Source organism: Rhopilema esculentum, chromosome 7 (genome assembly GCF_057945365.1).
Source record: "Rhopilema esculentum isolate cy_ngs chromosome 7, ASM5794536v1, whole genome shotgun sequence".
In the NCBI taxonomy this organism is placed as follows: Eukaryota; Metazoa; Cnidaria; class Scyphozoa; order Rhizostomeae; family Rhizostomatidae; genus Rhopilema; species Rhopilema esculentum.
The window spans coordinates 9325556-9349227 of NC_142821.1; the positions used below are offsets into that span (position 1 = coordinate 9325556).

The following is a 23672-nucleotide window of genomic DNA, read 5'->3' on the forward strand; positions in this document are numbered from 1 at the left end:
GTTTGTTGAGTTGTACCCTGGCAGCTATGATACCCTCTGAGTGGGGATAATGTTGGTATATAGGGATGACACATCGAGAGTGACGAAAAGGGAATCACTGGAAAGTGTAGAAATGGACGGAGTTTGTTGAGGAAGTGGGTGGTGTCTTGATGTAGAGAAAACATTGTCTATCAATTTACATCGTTAATTTTTCGGTCGTCCTTAAAGTATGGTTATGCATTTTGTGTATGCAGCATAGAGTGTATTGAAAATTAAGCTGTGTAAACGTTAAAATTGTATTTGCTAATATGTTTGTTGTTTATTTCCCCTTTGCATTATAAACCGCGAAAATCAGCATTGTAGATTAGTGGTAGAAGTAAATTATTGGCTTACAGCCGCTAGTTTTACCGGTTCTCTGTCCATGCCGTCGTATTGCTTATGGTCGATCTGTACAAACACCAATCTCAAGAAATGAATAAGAAATAAAAAAAAAGTAATTAATACTTTTTTTCTTCTGAAGTGCCGTTTCTACTGTTACGTTTCTGCTAATTTTTCACCATATGCACAGGCCTGTCACTTGGTCTATCTATTATAAAAATGGCCTTACTAAAATGTTTTTCCTCCTTTTCCCCTCTTCTTTAATTCTACAGAAAAGGTGCTGGCTTCAAAATTTTTCTTTGCTGATTCAAAAAGTTATTATCAAACCCCAATTGCTTTAACAGACAAGGAAGGTTATAGTGACAAGCTTACTTAACAATAATAATGAGGCCTCATGATGATTATGATGATGATTACAATTATAAATTTCCTTAAAGCTTTGTAATCAGTAGGACAGATGTATAAATATTACATAACTGGAATATTCCTGTGAAATCTCGTAGCACAGCCGTTGAATAATATGCAGACGAAAAATAATATCTGCATCGATGCAGTTGTGCAAACATAGGTTGTAATATAAGTCGATGCATAATCGGTTGTTGCCTGTCTGGCATCACAAGACTGGCACTCTGGCACAAGGTGAGTTTTATTCATATTTCTAATTTCTTCCTTTTTGATAAGATTGGTTGATAAAATGCAGTCTAGAGGATTTTGAATGATAATTTGCCAATGCTGTAACTATTAAAGCAAAATCTATCAATCTTTTTCCTGAATACAGCTTAGAAATCTGCACGCAAAAAGGCAATATGGTAAATTCTCAAAACGACCCTGCATACACCAGCTCTAAAGAGCATTGCTTTTCTCAAAGCAGCTCATTTTGTCACTCTTTGCATTGAAAAGGCATGTACATGATAACGACGAATTTTAATGTTTAACAAATGGAAACGTTGGCAAAACATACAATCAGCTTTCAACAGAGTTTGTCTGGATAAATCTGAAATCTATGGAACCCGATCTGGTGAAAGACACACACAAATTTGAAATTTATTATAGACTTGTTTTTATTGATATTTTAACATTAAAGTTGTCTCCATTATGCTTTCACTGACGTGGTTTTTTCATTAATCAAGGCCTATGTTGTGTCTTCACATGTTCTTTTGTCGTTGATTTTTCATTGCAGAGGTCTTTGAAACATCGAAAAAACCTGTACGGGTTGGTTATTCTGTTTTTCCTCTCCTAGATGAATATTGAGGAAATTCAACCGAATGCCCTAAATTTTGACTTTGAATACCATTGCATTCGATCTTGGTGTCTAAATACCTTGAAAGATGAGTGCAGTTAAAATGTTTTCCTTACAACATACCATACATGAGTATAACTAGTGATACGCCCTTGCAAAGGTTTTTAAGGGAAGGCTTTGTTCCATATTCTAATGTGGATATAAGCCAATATTTCTTCTAACTTGATCTTGCCAGACTAAAACAGGATTTCTCTGCTGGCCAGCAGTTTTGCAAAGATTCTGGTTCTTTCGTTAACAAGAAAGCCAATTTTCTGCCAGAATCGTGTGTTATTCACACTGATTTTACAATAAAAATGCATTTGGACGTGAGAAAAAAAACAATACTTTATCCAATTATGGTGGTTGCTTTATGATTTAATTTGTATTTTAGGGTATTGAAAGACAAAAGATGTCTCCGATGTATTCAAAGTCAAATATGATGATTATAATTCTCGCAGCTATTTCGTTATCAAACCTGTTCTTACTTGGATCCGCCCAGGTCCTCTGCACAAATCCCTTGGTAATTGGAGAGCTGTGGAATTTAAAGTCGAAGAGATGCGTTGACATAGGCGGGACCGATGGAGAAGGGACTGTGCAGACCCACAAGTGCGATGGGCGTGAAGACCAGCAGATCATTCTCTGTGGTGACGGCACGATCCGCAATGAGAGGTTGAATTTCTGCTTTACTCCAAACGGAAAGGGCGATGGCAAAGTCAAGTCAAAAAGATGCAACCTTTACCCACAGATCCCCAAGAATCAGAGATGGAGGCTGGGAAGAAAGAAAACATTTAATGACAATGGTGGGATCAAACAAGAAGCAAGAGAGATCATCAATTTGAAATCAGGCAAGTGCCTTGACGTGAAAGGATCAGATGGGACTGGCAAGATTCAGATGTATAAATGCGAAAACAAGAACGATCAGTACTATTACTTCCGTTCCCGAGGGAAGCAAATCGCCTTTGGAAGACTCATAAACGAAAAGTCCCGAAGATGCCTTGACGTAAGTGGTAGCGACGGTAAAGGAAACGTTAATGTAAAAGAATGTGAAGACAAGCAAGACCAATGGTTCCGGTTCTACGAAAATGGGGAAATTGTCAATGAGAAGTCCAAACGATGTTTAGATGTCAAAGGAGATGATGGTACAGGCAATATTCAGATGTATTACTGTCAAGACAAACGAGATCAAATGTGGTCTCAACCAAAAAAGCTGTGTAATGATGGTTACTGCTCATTTGTAAACAAGAGATCCAATAAATGTTTGGATGTTTCAGGAAAAGATGGTAAAGGAAGTGTTAAAACTCATGATTGCGAAGGTTTGTCTGATCAGCGATTTAAATGGGAAGCCGGGAAGTGGACACCTCCAACTGCAAAATGGTTTTTGGTTGGCTGCAATGAAAATGGACAGGTTTCTCATTCAATTGAAAATTCAGTCACATATGAATCCACAGTGACAAAGACTGTCACAATAGAGGTAGCCTCTTCCATTGAATCAGACCTGAAGTTTGGTTCAGCCTCAGTGTCTACCACAGTTTCAACTTCCTTGTCAACTGCTTGGACAAAGAGCCATTCTGAGACAAGTAGCATCAACTTTGCTTGTGAGTTCTACGACAGTGGAGCCCAGTTCAAGGGAGGATGTATGTGGCAACTGCAAGTTGACACTAAACAAGTAAGCACAGGAAAGTGGCTTACTTGGAAACCTCAGATCGTCAGGTGTACGAGTTCTGACAAGGAACCTTCTTGTCCACCTTTCACAAAGTGTAGCAACAAAGGCTGTACGCGATGCAAGTAGATGTAGCTAAACTATGATCAAACTGTAGTGTTTTGCAATTTTTCTGCATTAAACTTTATATAATTGATCAGTTCAGTCAAGCTGCTATATGCTTGTAAACTTGCTTATTAATTCTCATTCGCATAAATAGCTGCATATAGTAATTTTCTTGTCCCTTTCTCTGTCATATTCTCTTACAGGGGTGGTTCAGTTGCCTTACAAAGTACATTGAAAATGTGACACAAATAAAATCTCGAGCCCAAAATGTTCACTAGCCCAGAGCTATCTACTCAAGTTTAACAGCACATATCTGATGCTGACGGGCAAAGGTGGCCATTTTCTAAATTCATTTTTCCAAATGGGATGAATTTACTACGCTGTTGTGTTGTTCTACCATAATTAAAAAAATATTGGGCAGAGAGGTAAACAAAGATTGAACTTTCTGAGGGTATTGTGGGTCATCAAAGAACACTAGTTTAAAAAGACTTCCTATACCCTCGGAATAAGCGACGTTGGAAGCAGAGATGCTCTAGGGGCATATGCCCTTCAACCCAAACCTCTTCGAAAAGTGCCCCTTTTTCTACGACTTCTTCCCTTCCCACCTGTGCCTCTTCAACTTCGAAATCTTCAACTGTCCCTGCCTGGAATATTGCGCAATTAAGATAACAGGTTCATCAGCCTTTACGGCACCCTTTTCACAGTGGCGTGGTGGCAGGGGATAAGGGGTGCCAAAATTGCATGCTTGTAGTATTTGACTAGGAACATCAAAATTGATCGTACACGGGTAGAACACTTCGCAGTAACTTGCTGTGAACAATCTAATAAAACATGCGATTCTACAATCGAAGCACGTTGCGTTGCCATGATCTAATCAATATTTGTATCATGAATTGCTCTGCTACGCCACCAATTTATGAAAGCTTTGCCATCGGATTGTCAACTTCAGCTTTTGGAATCAGATCCCACGCCCAGCCTTGATACCATGCTGAAATTCGCCCAACGCAGCATGAGCTTTAAGTCTTTGATTGGTTAATACGGCAGACACACCCCCGAGTTCTGACCAATCAGATAACAAGAAGCGGTAAACAAACGCAAGGAAGGCCACTTTTATTCATTTAAGCACTACCCACTAGTATTGCCCGGTGTAAAATCTGTTACGATAGATTTAAAAATTTTAACTGAATCGTGCCCACAAAACGTAGGTGCAAATTTTTGTCGCGAACTTTCTTTATATTTTGAATACCCCCTAAAAATGGGGGAGGGGTGGGGGGGGGGGGTGAAGGGCTCAAAATTTCCGAATGGCAAATGTCAATTCTAATTTTGTACGAGGGCGTAAACTTTAATAGTTTTTTAGCAACAAACCCTTTTACCAATAAATTGTCTCGTAAATAATTATTCAGCTGTATCATAAAGTTTCTAGATTTCGTAAATTTGGAAGATCGAGCATAAAAACTGTTAGTTTAATTAGTGCATCAAAACATACGTAGTCCAAAAATCAGGTGTTAATTTTTCTCCTTCCACGACTTGTCCATTGCTCCACTATCTGATCTAAATTTACGTTGTCCTTAATGTTATTCTCGCAAGTAAGAATCATGAGGTCGTTTAGTCTTTCACAGGGGCGGCGCCAAGAAATTCAAAGTGGGTGGGGGGGGGGGGCTCGAGTTGATAGAATTATTAGACTAAAGAACCATCTTTTGAAAAACGCACTGAAACGCTTCACGATATTTTACGCCTATTATTTTATGGGGCACTCATTATGCTAGCGATATGTTTGAAGGGGCCGCGGAAGGTTGGCGGAGGCCTTATAGACCAGGCGAGGAAGGGGGGGGGGGGGGGGTATCGTCACCCATCGAGGGAATTTGCAAGACCAACTCTATTTGGTCAATTTCGATACGCTGATTACGAAAATCGATGTTATACGGAGAAATTCGGTACCAGGAAGCCTCTATTTCACGTTCAAACCTCGTTTTCGTCCAAATTTGAACGTTGAACGAAAGTCTGTAAATGAATCAATTTTTATCAATTTCGATGTGCTGATTTCAAAAAATTATTTTATAAATGTAAATTCAGTACCAGAAAGCCTCTATTTCACGTCCAAACCTCGTTTTCATCAAAATTTGAACGTTGAAAAAAAGTTTGTAAATATTTTATTCTCATCAATTTCAATATACTGATTTCAAAGGTTGATCTCATACGGCGGAATTCTGAATGCATTGGTCCCTTTTTCATGCTGAAATCGTGTATTTATCGTTTTCAATATTTTTAGAGTAAAATCTGCTGCACACATAGATTTGCTTTAAAAGCTTGAAAAAGATTATGTCAAAAGGCAATATAATACGGCTAATAAACATTTAAAGTTGTTTTGAATAAACATTCTAGTATCCGTTGTCATCAGAGTCATTGCTATACTCATCCCCAAAGCAATTGTCATTCATTGGGTCAATATTGTCTTCTTCAGCATCTTGATTGATATTTAGAAGCAGCTCGGCATTATTATCTAGGTATATGTCTTTACTCCACGATGCGTTACCGGCTGCATCCCAACCATGATCAACTGGGCTGCCAATGCTTAACTCCAACTGGTCTGCATTTCTGTAAATGTTTGCAACATAAGCTAATGTAGCTTTGTGCAAATGAGATTGGCAAAACACGGTGGCATTAAACGAAGTTAAAAAAAATCTTCCAGAAACTCTTTGAGCGGGCGTCATTGGCCTTGGTGACAGTTGTTGAAAAACCGTAAAGAAAGCATGTAAACTTCTCCAGGACCTCGATAGCATTTGGATGGGCTGGACATCTGTTCCAAGCCTTACAAAAGTGCTTACGAATTCGTTGCGCTTTAACATTGCTTTTCAGAATGACTTTTTCCCTTTTTTTGGAAATCATGGACACATAATCGTTGCCGGAGAATGCGTGAAGACCAACTATTGCTCGCCTTTTCATTGAAGACAATGTTGATATGATAGACAGCATGAAGCAAGACCACTGAATAAATTTTCTGTATGACAATTTAAGTAGCGCAGTGAAAAATCTAACTGAGATCTTTCTGGAGAACGGCTATCCAGAGGATGCTATTTCAGTTTACATTAAGGAGAAGATAGGAAATTTGTCGGCTGACGTAAAATTTGGTCCTCAAAAGTGCCCGGTCTATCTAAAACTACCATGGATCGGTGACAGTTCCCTACGTTTTGAAAGCCAAATAAAAGAGGCCATTGCAAATTGTTTCTTTACAGTCAACCCACGTGTTGTTTATAGTACGAAAAAGGCCCTTCCGTCCATTCAAAAGGACTGCGTTCCTGCCACACAAAAAGGTTCCGTTGTATATGAATTTACGTGCCATTGTGATTCTGGCTACGTAGGACGCACTACCCAAAGATTGGAGGATAGAATAAAACAACATGTTCCGTCTAATATTAGAAACAAAACCCATCCCCAAAGAGAACAGCCACCTCGGTCTTGCAAATCTAAAATTACAACTAAAACCTGCGATTCTGCTATCAGGCAGCATATACTAGAAAACCCAGATTGTGCAAAAACTATAATGGCGACATGTTTCGGATTATTGGTAAAGCCCGATCGTCGTTCTACCTAGCAGTTTTGGAATCTATCTATATATGCACGAAAAAACCGCTTCTGTGTAGAGAAAAGGAGTTCGTTTTCACCTTAGGACTCCATTGGTAACATTCTCAATCGGCAAGCGGCACTGATTGGTCAACCTATACAGTCATGTGCTCCTGTTTCTGATTGGCCTATTTCGATCCACAACTGGGTATATATATTTCCTAGCGTAGAGTTTTCGATCTATGTTCTGAAGTTTTAAAGTCTGAAGAGTGTCAGATGAAAAGCTTTAGTTTACTAAATGTTTGCTTTTTTCAAGTTTTGTACCACCAAAAGATTGTTTACAACTTTAAATGTTTATTAGCCGTATTATATTGCCTTTTGACATAATCTTTTTCAAGCTTTTAAAGCAAATCTATGTGCGCAGCAGATTTTACTCTAGAAATATTGAAAACGATAAATAAAAGATTTCAGCATGAAAAAGGGACCAGTGCATTCAGAATTCCGCCGTATGATATCAACCTTCGAAATCAGTCTATCGAAATTGATGAGAATAAAAAATTTACAAACTTTTTTTCAACGTTCAAATTTTGATGAAAATGAGGTTTGAACATGAAATAGAGGCTTCCTGGTACTGAATTTACATTTATAAAATAATTTTTTGAGATCAGCACATCGAAATTGATAAAAATCGATTCATTTACAAACTTTCGTTCAACGTTCAAATTTGGACGAAAACGAGGTTTAAACGTGAAATAGAGGCTTTCTGGTACCGAATTTCTCCGTATAACATCGATTTTCGTAATCAGCGTATCGAAATTGACCAAATAGAGTTGGTCTTGCAAATTCCCTCGATAAACTCCCTCGATACACCCCCTTCCTCGCCTGGTCTATTAGGAATAATCGAAAGAAGTGGCTTCCCTGCGAGCGAAGCGAGCAGAAAATTTTCACGACCACGCTTTTTAGATTAGCTTAAAATACTTTTCAGAATACTTCTTGCAGGTATTTTCTTGCTATCGTTTAAAACATTTTGTTATTTTTAAGGCATGCTCTTATTACGTTTGATTAATTCCAGTCTTCAAGTTGAATTCATTACTTTATGAGGCCCCATAGACCTCGGCGTATTCCTTGGAAATTAAGCATTTTTCGGATTATTCTTTTCTTTATACTTTTTCTTTTGCTCTTTTTATTTGCTTAAAAATAAATTTTTGCAAGGAAAAATGGGGGGGGGGCTGAAGCCCCCAGCTCTCCACCTTGCGCCGCCTATGTTTCATGGGTCGATCTCGAACGGAGAAAGTTCTTGACAAATCATGGGAAATGTACTGCGCTTCTTTAAGCATTAGACTGATAAATATTATTTAAAAAATTCTATTTCGTATCCCGTTTTTAGAAGCAATTTGATGGAATGATTATCACACCATCCCCATTACGACGAATTTAGTTGAAAATACTCGCATTTTCATACAAAACTTCGTTTTTTCGGTATTGCCTTTCATTCTTTTCAGGACTGCTTTTTACCAAACAACTATTTTCTTTTGAACTTATACCTTTCTTATGCTTCTCTTTGAGCCACAGTTCACAAGTTTCACAAATGATTCAAATTTTTTCCGATTAACCTAGCTTTCTACCAACAGCTTTAAATTTCCGACTGGATGAAAGATTGCGGGGGGGGGTTGTCACACCCCCACTTTTTGAGTTTTTTTCTTTGTATCCTTCAGCCAACAAGTTTACGATATATCGTCTTTAAAAGTTTTCTTTTTTTGTAATGATACCCAATATTTTTCCTTTTTATATTTCAGTATAATGTGATTTATCTGCTGATGCTGTTAAAAGATTTCATGTTTGAGTTTGAGGTTTGTCCGCGCACATAAACACAACACCAGCATCAAAATTTGTTTGTGGACTCGTTTTGATCATTTGATCACAGAATTGAGATTACCTGTAATCTCTATTCTGTCTTCAAGTCGGCGCGCGAAAACGCGGAACAAAAAGACAAAACAAAGGACTTCCAGAAATTCAAGGACAAAACAATGGACGTCCAGAACAACAACAACAAAAGCAGAGAGTCCCTCTTGCCTAGGACTGCAATTTATTGCATAGGAAGATGGTGAAAATCGCCGTAATAGGTGCTGGCATTATCGGCCTTTCTTCAGCTCACGTTTTAAAAACGTTTGATGATCATTTAGACATAACACTGTTTGCAGAGAAATTCAGCCCAAACACGACAAGTGATGGAGCTGCCGGTATTTTCAAAGTCAACGAGAGAGACGAGGGATTGACAAATACATCGGAAGAAAAAATCAGGTCAGTCCATACTGCTAGGGATATAAGCATTTTGTCTCCCGATCGGGAGAACTTGTCCTTTAGATGGCTATTTTATAAGCAAAAGGCTTAGAGGGCTGGCATCCGCGTACGTTGCGCCATAGATCTGTGGCGCACAGCAATCTCCAAATGGGACGCTGGCGTACTTTGGCTGTAAGACTGACGTTTGGAGCACTCTTGTCGCAAAAAACTGACGTAATTTGGCGTACATTTAATAGGTTTGCGTACAGGGACACACCTCTCGCTGTGCAGCCTGTATGTATGGTAGTAGAGCAAGAGTGCATTTTCCAGTGAACTGGAATCACTCATATACGAAAACTTTCTTACCCTTCTACGGCAACCATGGGTAGTAAGAATATCGAGACTTTTTTATGATAAATGACGCATATTTATTAAGCATAAAATGTTAGGCAAATATATTCCATTTTTTCGTACACGGTAAAAATGTATTTGTTTGACTCATTGATCAATTTTTTAAAGTCCAAGAGGCAAAGCTTATGTCTCATAACAATATCTGTTTGCGTAAAGTCAACAATTGGCGGAGTGGATGGAGTGGAGTACTGGCGCTACTTGGCGCATGATGGATTATCTATGGCGGTCATTTGTGGCGTACCAGGCTCATACTTTCCAGTATGGTTAGAGGCCCTTCACAGGTGAAATTTCATGAGTTCAATTCGGGTGTGCTAATTTCCTTCTCGTTCACATGGACATTTCAAATCGGTTGGAATAAATTTATGAATGAGGCCCTATAAGGGAGGATGACGTTATTTCATATTTCATGATTAAACAAAAGTGTAAAGTGAAATGCAATGTGTTTCAAATCATGTGATTACATCGTAGTGCGATATTATGACATGTTATAATTAACAAATTGAACACAATGCTTTTTGAGTTTAAAATTTTACACTTTTCGATCCAAAAACATTTGGAGTCGCCATTAATGTTGTAATTTTTGCATAAACCTAACAAGGGAAATCACAGCACCGCTTCTTGTTAGTCACAGCACTGCTTCTTGTTAGTACCCCCTTGTTAGAGATGGTTCGATTGTTCTTTACATTTTGAACAATATGAATTAGAACAGTTATGTTCCCAGACTGGTTCGCACGCTAAATTCCGGCATACTGGAAAAACCAGACCCTATGACCCTAGGACCCCTATGACCATAAAGATTGGAGGGGCAAAGAGGAGACATTTTTTGCAGACCACACCCTTAAAAATTTAGGAAAACACCCCATTTTGCAAAAGCGTTTGGAAAAGCTATGGCTTTTTTACTTGGAAATTTTGCTTTATACAACGTCATATCTGGCTTTTTGTAGCTGACCCCATTCTACAACTGCCTATTTCCTTGACAATTCATCTAACGCTTACATTATGAATTGTGTAAGGCGAGGAAGCACTACTTGTAAAAACTGATTCTCCACAGTTTTAATCAAATATATAAAAATAACAAACAGGATTCAAATATTTTAAACTAATTTCGTTCTCCTTGGAGCAAAATCCCCGACAAACATTTCAGAATCCAATTTTTTTAAGAATTGAAGCGCTTTAGCATTTTAGTTTCTATTTTATCGGGATTGTCTAAAGAACGTGCAAGACTTTCTATTTAAATCCTATAATGTGGGATAAATTGTTGAACACTTTGCAGAGTTATAAAGGAGGGTTCCTGTGCGAGCGGAGCGAGCAGAAAATTTTTGCGACGACGCCCTTCAGATTATCTTGAAATACATTTCAGAATATTTCTTACAGTCGTTTGCAGTCTTTAAAAAGGTTTCAATATTGTCTGAAATATAAAGTCCCTCTTCAAGGTACTAATTCTATTGCAGATTTGTACTTTTCTCAGACATCGCTTGCAGACGCACATCGCTTGCAGACGCACATCGCTTGCAGGCGCACATCGCTTGCAGGCGCACGAAAAAACCCCAGGAGCCAATCATTGAAACAATCTCATTTACGTGGCAGAAAAATCTGTAAAAATCTTCAGAAAAATCCAAAAACATCTTAAAAAATCTGAGAAATCTAAAAAATCATCAAAAAAAACTACAATTACGTACAACAATCTTCGAAATATCTTTACTGCAAAAATCCCAAGTCTTCAAAAAATCTCAAAATCTTTGCAAAAATATCAAAAACAATCCTTCACTCTCCGATATTTATATGTTTGGATCATTCCTTTCATTCATTCATTCATTCATTCATTCATTCATTCATTCACTCATTCCTTCATTAATTCATTCATTCATTCATTCATTCATTCATTCATTCATTCATTCATTCATTCATTCATTCATTCATTCATTCATTCATTCATACATTCATACATTCATACATTCATACATTCATACATTCATTTTTGATTATTTGAGCATGGGAGCCCCATCAGTTCCTGAGAACTGCTTTTCACAAGGGGCATGGCAAGGCTACTATTCTATAATTGAAAGATGGTACATTTGATTAGATACGGATAACAAATTAAGAGGGGCCCTTTGTATATATTCGTCTTTTTCAGGGTGGACAAAAATTTTATTAATGTCTACCCCTTTACTTGTTTCTTATGACCTTTTTTGTATTCTTCTTTTATCAATTATCTTTATTTTTCTGTTATGTTCTATTCATACTAAAATCTATACAAAATGTTATTAATTGCATCAAACAGACCACCTGACTCAATAGCTCATTGTTAGTTTTTTTCATTTGCCCTTCAGCATTTGCCCTTTTTCATTTGCCCTTCAAAAACAAATCGATTTTTTAATCTTACTTTTTGTTCTATTTCTAAAATTTCAAGAAATTGTATTTTAAATTAGTATATTGTAATTAATTTGTTTGCTGGCTGAAAAAGATTTGGAGTTTGATTTTGAGTTTGCCTAGGGTGTCAAATCAATGATTTACCATGATTAGTTATGTACAAAGAATGATTTTAGAGGATATGGTTAAAGAGACACAATATTGGCACAAATTTTTTGATGTCTTAACAAATTTCATGTACCAAATAGAGGATCATTACGAAGACCTGGAGTAGATACAATTCAAATTTTCTTTGAGGATGGAATTTCAACAGGCCATCCAGTGGTGGTGGAAAGGAGTATGTGAGGCCCAGGGACTCAGTCCTAGAATTTTTGAAAACAGAATAACTAAGAAACAAAGTATTTTGTTTTGAACTGGTTATTAGCATTGCCCCCATTGTTCACTGAAATCTTAATTGATAAGTGAATTCCTTATATGTGAAAGATATCTCTTTGTCTGTCTAGGAAATGGGCAGCAGACACATACAAATGGTACAAAGAAATTCTAAGGACAGATTCAGCCCCAAAACTTGGCATATGCAACATATCTGGCTACCTATTAAGCGACAAGGACACCTTAGAGGTATATTGTTGTTAATGTTCACAAGCTGTATTTACACTTTAAAAACTAACCCATATTTGTTCCATGTTGGTATAAACATTCACCTGCAAACTAAAGTTTTCATATACTAGCCCAGGGCAAAACCATCTTTTTAAAGTTAATTAGTTTAACCTGGGAGGAGCTGAGGACACAAAACACCTAAACAGAGATAGTTTTAACCCATAGTTTGCAATAAACATAACTACAGAGTACAGGTTCACCTACCTTGTTGCTTTTGTATTTTGCAACTTTAAAAATGAGCTGATCATTCAATAATGATCTTTATTTTCTAGTATGCACTGTTCTCCAAAAGAATACTAATATTTCAGATCCCAAGACTGAACAGTGCTGTATCATTCAAACCTTCCTCATCCATGGAATTTCAATCTTTTCATAATTCTTCCTGTCTGGCATTTAAATTGTATATGATTGTATATAAATGGCATTATGTATTAGATTGTATATATAATAGATTGATGGAAATGAAAATGAAAAAAAATTTAAAGAATCCCCCACATGAGGTTTTCAGAGGTGTCCAAAATTATTAAAAATCAAGAATGATGCATTTTTTGGTTATTTAGAATATTAAAGACTCTAGTATCAAGAAATTTTGTGTGAATAGGGTTTGAATGAATTACTAGAAAAGTGTGGTTAGGTTATGCCACTGAAAATAAGAATTGTTTGCTTCATATCAAGTATATCATAAATTGTTTGTTTATACCTGGTACCTTAAGATTTCAAGAATTTTAAACTTTTTGTTTAGTATTTAATATATTTTTCTTAGTGTGGCAAGTAGAACATGGAAACTTAAAGATCTTTTAGAAATGTTGGGAAAAGTATGCAATATCTGTATTACATGCAAAACAACTCTTACTCTTATCACCACAGCCTTTAAGTACATGCTTAAATGGAATTGAACTTCCAATTATTTTAAGCAATGGCTTTTTAGCTCAGATAATTTACTTTAAACTCAAGACATTTGTAAAATCTTTAGATTTTTCAGTGAACAATGTCATTTTAAGTCTGAGGGGTAAGAAAGTCTGATATCAAATTTCTACTTTTTCCCCTCATTCAAAATACTGAGATAAACTTTCCCAACCAATTTTTTCCCCTAACTTTGAAAGTGTTTGTTTTTAGGTAAACATTTATTCAATTGTTGCGTACCACCGTAGGTTGGCTCATGGTCAAAAGTTCTTGATAATCTTGTCAAATTGTCAAAGGAGCAGCTGGCTAGTTTTGGTGAAGAAATAAGGTAGTTCTGAAACTTTTGCTAGAAAACAGCTGATTCTCTGGCACAATTTTTGGTCCAACTGTAATCAGTTTTATCGATAAATGTAATCAGTTTTGATGCTATCTTTCCTTTTAGCTTTGTCATTTTCTTGCATTCCTTAGATGAGCATACCTGAATCTTGGGACTTGAAAATATCTTACAAAATGTTACAAAATCTCTTGAATTTGATGGAATTTTGCAAATAGTACTTTTTAAATTTGATGGAATTTTGATAATTGTTTTCAGTGTGAAAGTGTTTGAATATTTTCATTTCTTAGTAGAAACTTTAAAGTTGATCCTTGACCCTTTTTTGTTTTTTAGATCTGGCTATTTTCTGACAAGTGTAATCTGTGAAAGCAGTAAATACCTTCCGTGGCTCCTTGAAAGGTAATTGTCCCCTTTATAGCAGGGGAAATGGAAATTTCGGAAGTTTATTGGCTCAATTTTGCCTGTTTGTCTGTATTTCTGTGAAAATTCTGTTGCCATGATTTTAGTTTTGAATTTGTTTGTTTTGGATAATGATTTTCATTATCAGTTTTCAGAAATGATTTTCAGGATGAGAACGTTTATGTTTATTTTGAAACGCAGATTGTAATTGGTAACCTATGTATTTGCTTGATATTATTTAGAAACTATCAAGCAGCTAGGGATTCCGGAAGTGTGACAGGGCAAAGGGGGACAGACTTTTACATCAGCCATGAATACTATTGGGGGTTAGGGAAGCAAGCTGAGGAAATGGGGATATTGCCTCAGAATTTTTTTGCTACCTACAATTTGGCTGAAAACATCAAATCAGATTTTGTTGTACATAACTTCACAAATTATCGAAATTTGATGGCATTTTTCTCTGCTTTGACTGTTTATTCTTTAAAAAGTATGGTCTTTTTCAGTGTCACCGTGAAAGTTTTGTAGCTATTAAGACTGACAAGGATGAAAAATGTTTTGAGCCAATCAGACTGTTTGTTTACAATTTCAACCAGCCAATGATATAGCGTCAAAGACAATAGAAATCTGAAGAGAAAATAGTACCGAATCAGCCGCAACAGTAACGCTCGCACCTCCTATCCAAAGCTGTGGGGAAAAACAGGCGCAACAAAAAGTTAACGCTGAGCGCGAAAATTGTCATTATTGAAGTGCTTCATACAATTATGCATAGCAAAGGAGTATATCTAAAACTTTGTCGTCCCCATTTTAAAAATTCGGTCGTTAACCAGAGATAAGCGATGAAACGTTTAGCCTATTATTGCCCTGATTGAATCTGCTTACGTTGGTTATGGTTGGTTGTACTCCAAGAAAACGGCATCATGTCATCTTATTGAAAAACAGGTCATTTTCCACTTACAAAGTAGGTAAATCGTATATTTTAAAGTAAGACGGAGAGATAATTATCAACCACCAAGCCAAGCTTCATTGATTTTCGTAGATTTTCTGAAAAAAAATTGATCATAACTTCAATTCCCTCAGCAAATCTGCACTGCCATTGTAATTTTGCCATCTTTGCATCTTCAAAGCTTGCAGATAGGCCTAGCCACAATTTTTTTATCATGTTTGAAACTGCAAATAAACATCAATTTGATTCAAAACCAAATTCTCAGTTTACATCACGAGAATAAATTTCATAGCTAACAAACACTACAATGCCCGAATCCATGGAAGATTTTAGGGCAATTCTATTGATATTTTTAGGGCAAAGTATTTTTATTTAATTTGTTAGAAACTGTAACTTTTTATTATAATTTACTTTTATAGACGAATTGAATGGATATCGTGGATGAATATGATCAAATGAATGGAATGAATATGATTAAATGAAATGAAATAGAAAATGGTCATCGTAATCAACATAAAGAAATGAAATTCAAAAATGTTGTTAACAATCCCTCCCAAGCGACATGGGCGATTGCTCGTGCCCGGCTCAACACACATGTAAATGATTTTACACGGGCAATAAATATCATTTTAACTTGTCCAATCGCCCGTAGTCGTATTTCAAATGTTTTTCAGGACATTTGTTTTCAGTTTTTTTTAAGATGTTGGTAAAAACATATTACCACGAAGTACCAGGTTCGGAACACAAGAGCTGTCCACGTGCCAGCTCGTGAGATATTTTGATGAAACATGCCTCAGTGTGTCAGTTTGCTAGTAAACCATTAAATTCTGTTACACGAGGGAAACGTCGCCTGTGAACCAAAACGTTCCGGCATTCTGGTTCCGTAACGTTCCGGTTATGGTTTGTTAATACACCATTAAACTTTAACACCAGTTTCTTCCTTCTACCAATTTTTCAGAGATCTCAGAAAATTCTTGTTTTTAGGTACATATTTCCTATCTTTGAATTGTGCGTCCTACAGCAAACATTGCTTAGTATTTTGTCTTATAAAGACTATTTTTCTCATAGATTTAAGGAGAAAAATGGAAAAATTGTGAGAAAAAGGATAAATTCCTTCAGCGAGGTACCTGTAACACATTATTTCAAAGTAATTTTATTTTTAATTTATTTTTCTAATAAAGGAAACAGGTTCAAAAAAGTAATTTGTCTTTTTGATTAGCTGGCAACTACTGTTTATGTTATGAAGTTGTTTGCAAAAAGTTTTATGAAAGTCCTTGGATGAGCAGATTAACGTTCTTTGAAATATTTACTCATGGGAATTGTACACGTGTAGCAAACGATGGATCAAGATGTTATTCTTAGTTACGTGCAGAATGCTACAATCTTCTCAACCAAAAGTATCCATTTTTCTCATTAGCTGTCTGATTATGACGTCATAGTTAATTGCACTGGAATCGGAGCACGGGACCTTTGCAAAGACAGCGACGTTGTACCATTAAGGAGCCAGGTTGCACGAGTAAGTTTTTTTGTATATCAATCAGCCAAATTTTTCATCCTTTAAGCATATAAATAGGATGGTATTGATTGGTATTTGGATACCAATCAGGAACCAAGGAAGGATAGGGATTCTAACTGAAACATGAAACAAAATGTTCGAGATAGAGAACTAGATTGTTGAGTTTGTAGCATAACATACAATTTCAATGAACTTCTTTTGATAAAGAAGTAGACATTATATCAAGGTTCACAATCGATCAAGTCGCTCATCTATGGCACAAATAATTTATCATAGCAGAAAGTGTGTTGACAGAAGGAGTTCGTTTCCACCTTACTCCATCGGTAACATTTTCAATAGGCAAGCGACACTGATTGGGCAACCTCTAGAGTCGTATGCTCACGTTTCTGATTGGCGTATTTCGATCGACAACTGGGTATTTATATTTCCTAGCGTAGAATTTTCGATCTATTTTCTCTCATTTCCTACTCTGAAGAGTGTCAGATGAAAAAGTGACATTTTTAAATTCTTTACGAGAAAAAGATTGTTGACTAACTTTTTCTAACTTTGTTGACTAACTTTTTCTTTATTTATAAAAAAGATTCAATTTCCTGACCCTTAAAACCCGAACCTATCCTACACATGATAAATATTATTTTTTAATGGTACATTGTAGTGCCTTTTGTCTGAAGATGAAAAGGAAATTCTAGTAAAATGTTTATTCTTTATTAGAGAGGTCAGTTTTTTGGAGAAGTCCGTCAATAGACATTAGCTTGTACTTTTTTCCCTTTTTCGGTGTCCTTAAGCGTCCAAAATTATGTCAATGACATTTTTGTTATGCCAAAGAAAGTCAGTTTTTGAAAGAGAATCGTTTTTGATTTATACTTTACATTTAAATTTGGTTTTGAGGGAAAATAACAGCAAGCTATACTGAAATATCGGAAACCTGATGACATATCGGAAACTTTACACATTTTCATGGTACATCTTTTAGCAGACCATTTTACTAATTATTCTTGGTATGTTTTCAGGTAAAGGCACCATGGATGCGACATTTCTATTATGTTTCCTACTCTAGCGGAAGTCAGTCACGAGCTACATACCTATACCCAAAGTGAGCAAGTTTGCATCTTTGATAAAATAAGTTAAAGCTCAAACCTAAGCCTATTGAAGCGTAGCTTGAGCCCCAGGACCCTTACCTGACAGAACAGTTCTGAAGCACAGGCTAATGGAAACGAAATATTTTTTAACGAAAAATTTGATTTTTTCCTCGTGATTTTTTTGTGGGACTTTTTGAAATGCTCCATATTGTGTATATCTCAAAGATTTGTTATTTTTTTATCGCCTCTTTTACTGTCGCAAAACACTTTATAGGCAACATTTTGACTAAAGGTTGGAGAACAGTATTTGATCGGTAATGTCGTCGTTTCTGATTGCTTTATTTAGATCTGCATCCGTTATGGTATTCCCCATTGAGCAATAGATTTTCTTGACGGAAACATACTGTAAATCCTCGAATTAGCCCCCCCTTGAAAAAGCCCCCCCTCGAAAACGCCACCACCCTAGAACTAGAAATTTTCAATAAGCCTCCCTCCTCGAATAAGCCCTCACTGCTACCGTAAATTCTAGAATTGGACCCCACCAATTGATGATTTTTGACATCTGAGGTTGCCTATGGCGTTTTATTGCATTACCACAACAAATTCATACTTTTGGTAGTAATCAATTTAATGCTCATAAAGAAATTCCTACTAAAATAAGCGAAGTCTTTTAATATTGTCTTCTTAATGTCTACAATAATTTTATAAGCCCCCTTCTCATATAAGCCCCCCCTTGAATAAGCCCCCATCCAAAGGTATCAAAAATAAATAAGCCCCCAGAGGGCTCATTCGAAGATTTACGTTATATATAGAAAATTGTTTTTCCTTTCTGTAGTACCCTGACGTTTTGCGATTACAAGAGGTATTCACCTTAAACAAGAGGTATAACTGCTACAAACTTTTATCGGAGAAAAAATAGGTAGATTTGTGTTTTTCATACTAGAATGCTTTCCAAGATCGCAAAGAATTTTTTTTCCGTTGCTTTCGACATGTTTTTAGTAACTGTATTGTTTTCGAAGCATCGACAATGTTGTAGTGGGAGGCGTATTGCAGTCATCTTGGAAGACCGACCTTTCTGAAGAAGACCACAAAAGAATCATGGATGGAGCTTACGCTTTCATGCCATCTCTCAAGGTAAAGTGTCTTTTCGTATAGAATAAAGGAACCAGAAATACAGTGCATCCTGTATGCGCATAGCTTAGAGATCCTGCTAGTCTTGATTATGCAAAATAAGGTTTCTCTAGCAACGATTGGATATATGGCGTAGATGGCGCGGATTTGATATAAGTTTACTGGAGCGTATTGATACCTCAAGTATTGGGAATTTCTTGAAAATTTAATTGATAAGGATTTCAATGAAAAATATCAATTAGTTGATTTGATATATTTTATCTTAATTAATTATGAATAAATAAAGTAATTATCTATGTTTATGTTATTCACATATGTTCTTAAGTAACACCAAGATATACTGAAATATTGGAAGAAATATAGAAATAAAAAGTAAAATGTATATTAAGAAGTTAGAAAAACTTCCCCATGCCTGATTTTTTTTCCCGAGTATTTGCCCGAATGTTGCCACTGTTTGGAAATATTTGGGGAGGGGGTGTGACACCCACACACCCCCTAGTAGGTACGTGCGCCCCTGGAAGTGAATACATAGCTAGATATGAAAATGACGCCTGCGCTAGCATCTGCTTAGTTATCAAAATGTGGAGTAAAGATTTTTCATCAATTTTTGTTTAATCGACAGAGAGCAGAAATAATTACGAAATGGGTAGGCCTCAGACCATCACGGCTGACGTCAGTCCGGTTAGAGAAGGAGGACATGTTGTTGAAAACAGCTGATGGAATGACAACCAAGAAAGTCAGAGTATGTACCTTCAGCCCAAAAATATAGAATAAAGCTGCGTCTAAAGATTTAGAATAAGTTATTAATTCAAAATTCAAGAATTTAAAGTTGCTAGCTCTTGTGTTCACGTGGTGTGTCCTGATTCCATTTGCTGATTAGGTAGGTATACCATCCTTCTTAGCTGACAACTTGAAAATTAGCCAACAAGCCCCGTATGCCGGGGCGAAATATTAACTTTCACTAATTTACGTGTATTTATTGTTGTTTATTCTCGTCGCTTTGCAATGTTTCCGCAATAACTCCTTGAAGCCCGTCGAGCACACTGCTACCATGACCTTTTCTTTATTCGCGCAAAGCACCCCTAGATTGCAAAAAACCCCTTGTTTTTTAAATGTAATGTTTTTAAGGGGGTGTCGGAACCACTCTCTCCCTTCGCTACGGCTTTGCTCCTCCGAGAACGATAGTTCACATCGACGAACCTGGCTGTTATTGTCGAACCGGGTCAAATTGTTACTTTATTGTATGTCCATATTTGGCATGGTCTTTCAGATAGTCTTCAGTAAATTGGCGAGAGAGGCCACGTGATTTAGTTGAAGCCCTCAGCCTATCAAGATTTTAGCCTTATGCTGTATTTAGTTTTAATTTTTTGCCCAGGTTGTTCATAACTATGGACATGGTCCGTGTGGCATCACATTGCATTGGGGATGCGCACAGAATGCATTGGAATTGGTAAAGCAAAGCTTGGAAGAGATTAATGGCCTAAGTTCAAAATCGAAACTATGATTAGGAAGTACACACTTTTTTATAACCATACCTAATATTTGCCGAGCCTCAATATTCTCTGATGAAACTTGAGCATTGCATTATTTTCAAATTATTCTTAAATTTCAGTGATTCTACGCATTAATTATCCTATAGACTATATTCTTATTGATAAAGCGTATAGGCCGAGTCATTTGGTCTGTAGCTTATATTTTGTGTTTGCAGTGTATATAAATATAATTGTATTGTGTAAGGTGGTGATAGATTGTGATAATGTAAAACATTTATAATATTTTATATTAATTATGATGGTCGTTTATCTCGATCGCGCTTTTGTGCGGAGAAGAAGCTGTTGTTAAAGATGGTTTCTAATTAGGCGACAAACGCAATACAAATTAATTAATACATTACAAAGGGGGAAAATTAATACAGATCCTTAACAGAGGAAGTATTATGCCTATACAACACGCCAGGCGTTTTTGTATTACCACCTTGTGTTCACGAGACACTACTCTCGGTGGGGCCTGCGCATTATGGGCCTGCTATGCTGCAAGTCACGTGGACGACGTGAAGGCCGATCAGAGGTTCTTATTTCGAAATATTTTCGAAACATACGAAAATCCAAATCCTAGCACTTCAATTTATTTCCTACCTTTCTATGATAAAAAGGTAACAAATTGTCAAGGAGAAATGGAAAATATTAATGTTTTAGCTTCAATACCGAAAACACAAAAAGGACCAGAAATAGAACGAAAAGCAATAAAAATTTGGGTCTAGCGTTTTATTTTTTTGCTGAAACTGCAAGAAAGTTTGGTTGCAGTAAGTCTACAACTCCTGTTTTTTACAAGGACAATGCTGATTAAAATTCAAAGAATGATAGGCCTTTGCAGGCAGACTATTGGTTGGGCCTAATGGCGGCGACAAGCTGGTGTTGTAGGCGAAGTCAATCAAAGCTGAAAATTTTGTCCAATTTTTTGTGGAAAGCCCCCATGCAAGTACAGAAACAACTAATGATTCTTTGCAAAGACCTCTTTTCAAGCAAGACATTAAACCTAGTAGACATTAAACAATAACATAATGGTCTTTCAATAAGCCTGTCAAAGTACAAGCCTTGAAGTAATTGAACACAACTGGTTTTCATTAAAAAATACAAGAAATGGAATCTTCTAAGACAAAAAATAATAACATCTTTCAAAATTTTGTTGAGATTTCCTATCCGAAGATATTTCGTTGGAAAATTATTTCGTTGAGTTTCAATGCAAATGGCGGCTGCCTAGATTCTTGGAGGTCATCTGACAAAATGTAAAATAAAGCAAAAATTACTTGTCTAAAAAGTTTACCTTTTTACAATTTATTAAATTCATGTTTATTTTTACAATTGGGTAAAATTGCAATCGAAAATCTCAACCAGCAATCTCGTTATGTTCCACTGATTTTCTATGTTGTTCTTTGAGCATAGGATTGACCACATTTGCTTTGAGGCGATCGCCCTAATAATTTTGTCACGTAAGTGCATGGGCAATGCTTCAAATTGAGATATCACACTTTTCCCCTCCCCGAAGATGCAAAAGTTGCAGAACCAGAACCTTCGATAGTAGAGACTTTCGACTGAGCTACCACTGACAAAGAAAATGCAACAGAATACTGAGAACAAAGCTCTGGCCTACTAGTAACATTTCTAATGTTTTTCATCCGAACATTCCATCTGCGAGATCGAGAAAACAATGTTGCAAGTAGGGATTGAATCATTGTCCTCACTTCACTACTAGGCCTACTACATCAGGCTACACAAGTGGCCTCATATTGATTGGGCTTTTTGTTTAAACGAGGTTTTAGTTGGGTAGATGAGTACAAAAATTAGGGATGTTTCATTCCTGGTTGTTCCGCTTGTTACTAGATTGTTCCACTTGTTACTAAGTTGTTCCGCTTGTTACTAGGTTGTTCCGCTTGTTACTAGATTGTTCCACTTGTTACTAAGTTGTTCCGCTTGTTACTAGGTTGTTCCGCTTGTTACTAGGTTGTTCCGCTTGTTACTAGGTTGTTCCGCTTGTTACTAGGTTGTTCCGCTTGTTCCTCGTTTTAGCAACGTCGTTACTGTAATAGAGAGTTTCCGATCACCGACGCAGCAACGACGGGGACGTTTGCGAGGCCTGGAAATAATACAGTACAAAGACGATACCCCGGGGAGCGAGCTTTGTGGTCACGCGTCGATAACTGCATCTAAATCTACAGCAGGAGCTTTTTAGGCTCGAAAAATATTAAATGTTTACAATCATTCAAAGTCTGCGGGTCGGAATGTGTCCATGCTGTGTCACGACTTTGTTTTGATCACCTGTGTAGGCCCACAAAGCTATGGCTTCCTGTTCCAGCTCTTCCCTGGCGTATAATTAATCGAAATTGATACTCATGTTGTTCTCCAGAAACGATGAACGTCTAAAGGCTTCAGAATTGGTGTCTGAAATGCTCAAACTAAAAGCCGGTGGAACAGAACTGAGAGTACCATCACTATCAGTGTTCAGTTTGCGAATCGCTGACGCTCGATTCGGTTTGGACGAGACTAACGAAATACACTGTGACGTCAAAATTGCGTCACAGTGTCACCAAACCGAAAAATTTTTGTCGATTAATTCAATTCAATTATCGAAATGCAAGAGCTTATATCTCACAAACTATAAAAAATATCGAAAAACAAATAACGAATTCGTGATCAGCATGTTCAGCTCCTTTAGATTAGCCTATAAATTGCAAGTGCAAAATTTGGCTGGAGAGGCCCTTTAATGTCATCTTAGTTTAGTCTACCGCAAATACTTTTGGCTTATATTATCTCAACGAAACAGACGAGAACATCAAATAACATCATAAATATGTTTCTATCTACAATGCTTGTTCCATACCAGGAATTCTTCCTAAGACCACTGAACCACTGTTTTATAAGCCATTTAAGATGCAGGATTGATTTGCTTATAATAATATTCAGAAAGATATTGTTCGTTCTTCAATTTTCGTAAGAGTTCATTTCACTTAGCTTTAGCTTCGCATTAACATTATTTTAGCATTATTTCTTTCCTTTGAATGCACCTAAGACTGTAAGTGACTAGAAATAACAGTATGACTGTAGTATGAAAAATCCATTAAACAACTGAATTTACTAGTTGTTAGGGCTCTTGGTGGCTAGTAGAGCCAAAGAAGATGTCCTAAAAT

General features: G+C 36.6%; 2 protein-coding genes across 3 annotated transcripts; both read left to right on the forward strand.

Annotated features, from left to right (window-relative positions):
- Positions 1 to 844: 844 nt before the first annotated feature.
- On the forward strand, positions 845 to 3568 carry LOC135683344 (galactose/N-acetylgalactosamine-binding lectin CEL-III). Its single transcript, XM_065198577.2, has 2 exons — positions 845 to 996; positions 2028 to 3568. Exon 2 carries the CDS (start codon positions 2046 to 2048, stop codon positions 3423 to 3425), a length of 1380 nt encoding a protein of 459 aa, XP_065054649.2. The 5' UTR covers positions 845 to 996; positions 2028 to 2045; the 3' UTR covers positions 3426 to 3568.
- A 5054-nt stretch (positions 3569 to 8622) lies between these two features.
- LOC148959956 (D-aspartate oxidase-like) lies at positions 8623 to 22556 on the forward strand. Of its 2 annotated transcripts, XM_089109210.1 has the most exons (11): positions 8623 to 9263; positions 12527 to 12644; positions 13835 to 13914; positions 14254 to 14319; positions 16331 to 16385; positions 16680 to 16778; positions 17789 to 17871; positions 18693 to 18719; positions 18877 to 18991; positions 19611 to 19730; positions 20364 to 22556. In XM_089109210.1, the coding sequence occupies exons 1-11, from the start codon at positions 9064 to 9066 to the stop codon at positions 20490 to 20492; spliced, it is 1092 nt and encodes a 363-aa protein (XP_088965336.1). In that variant the 5' UTR covers positions 8623 to 9063; the 3' UTR covers positions 20493 to 22556. The 2 variants fall into 2 exon arrangements, with proteins under 2 accessions (XP_088965336.1, XP_088965337.1); XM_089109211.1 differs by lacking the exon at positions 18693 to 18719 and having other exon boundaries at positions 8628 to 9263; positions 20364 to 22554.
- The last annotated feature ends 1116 nt before the right edge of the window (positions 22557 to 23672 follow it).

Excerpts from the sequence above, each read along its gene's own strand:
- LOC135683344 (XM_065198577.2), top strand. The coding sequence starts at position 2,046 with ATGTCTCCGATGTATTCAAAGTCAAATATGATGATTATAATTCTCGCA.
- LOC148959956 (XM_089109210.1), top strand. The coding sequence starts at position 9,064 with ATGGTGAAAATCGCCGTAATAGGTGCTGGCATTATCGGCCTTTCTTCA. Across the intron at positions 16,779-17,788 it reads TAAGGAGCCAGGTTGCACGA|GTAAAGGCACCATGGATGCG; the intron begins GTAAGTTTTTTT and ends GTATGTTTTCAG. Across the intron at positions 19,731-20,363 it reads TGACAACCAAGAAAGTCAGA|GTTGTTCATAACTATGGACA; the intron begins GTATGTACCTTC and ends TTTTTTGCCCAG.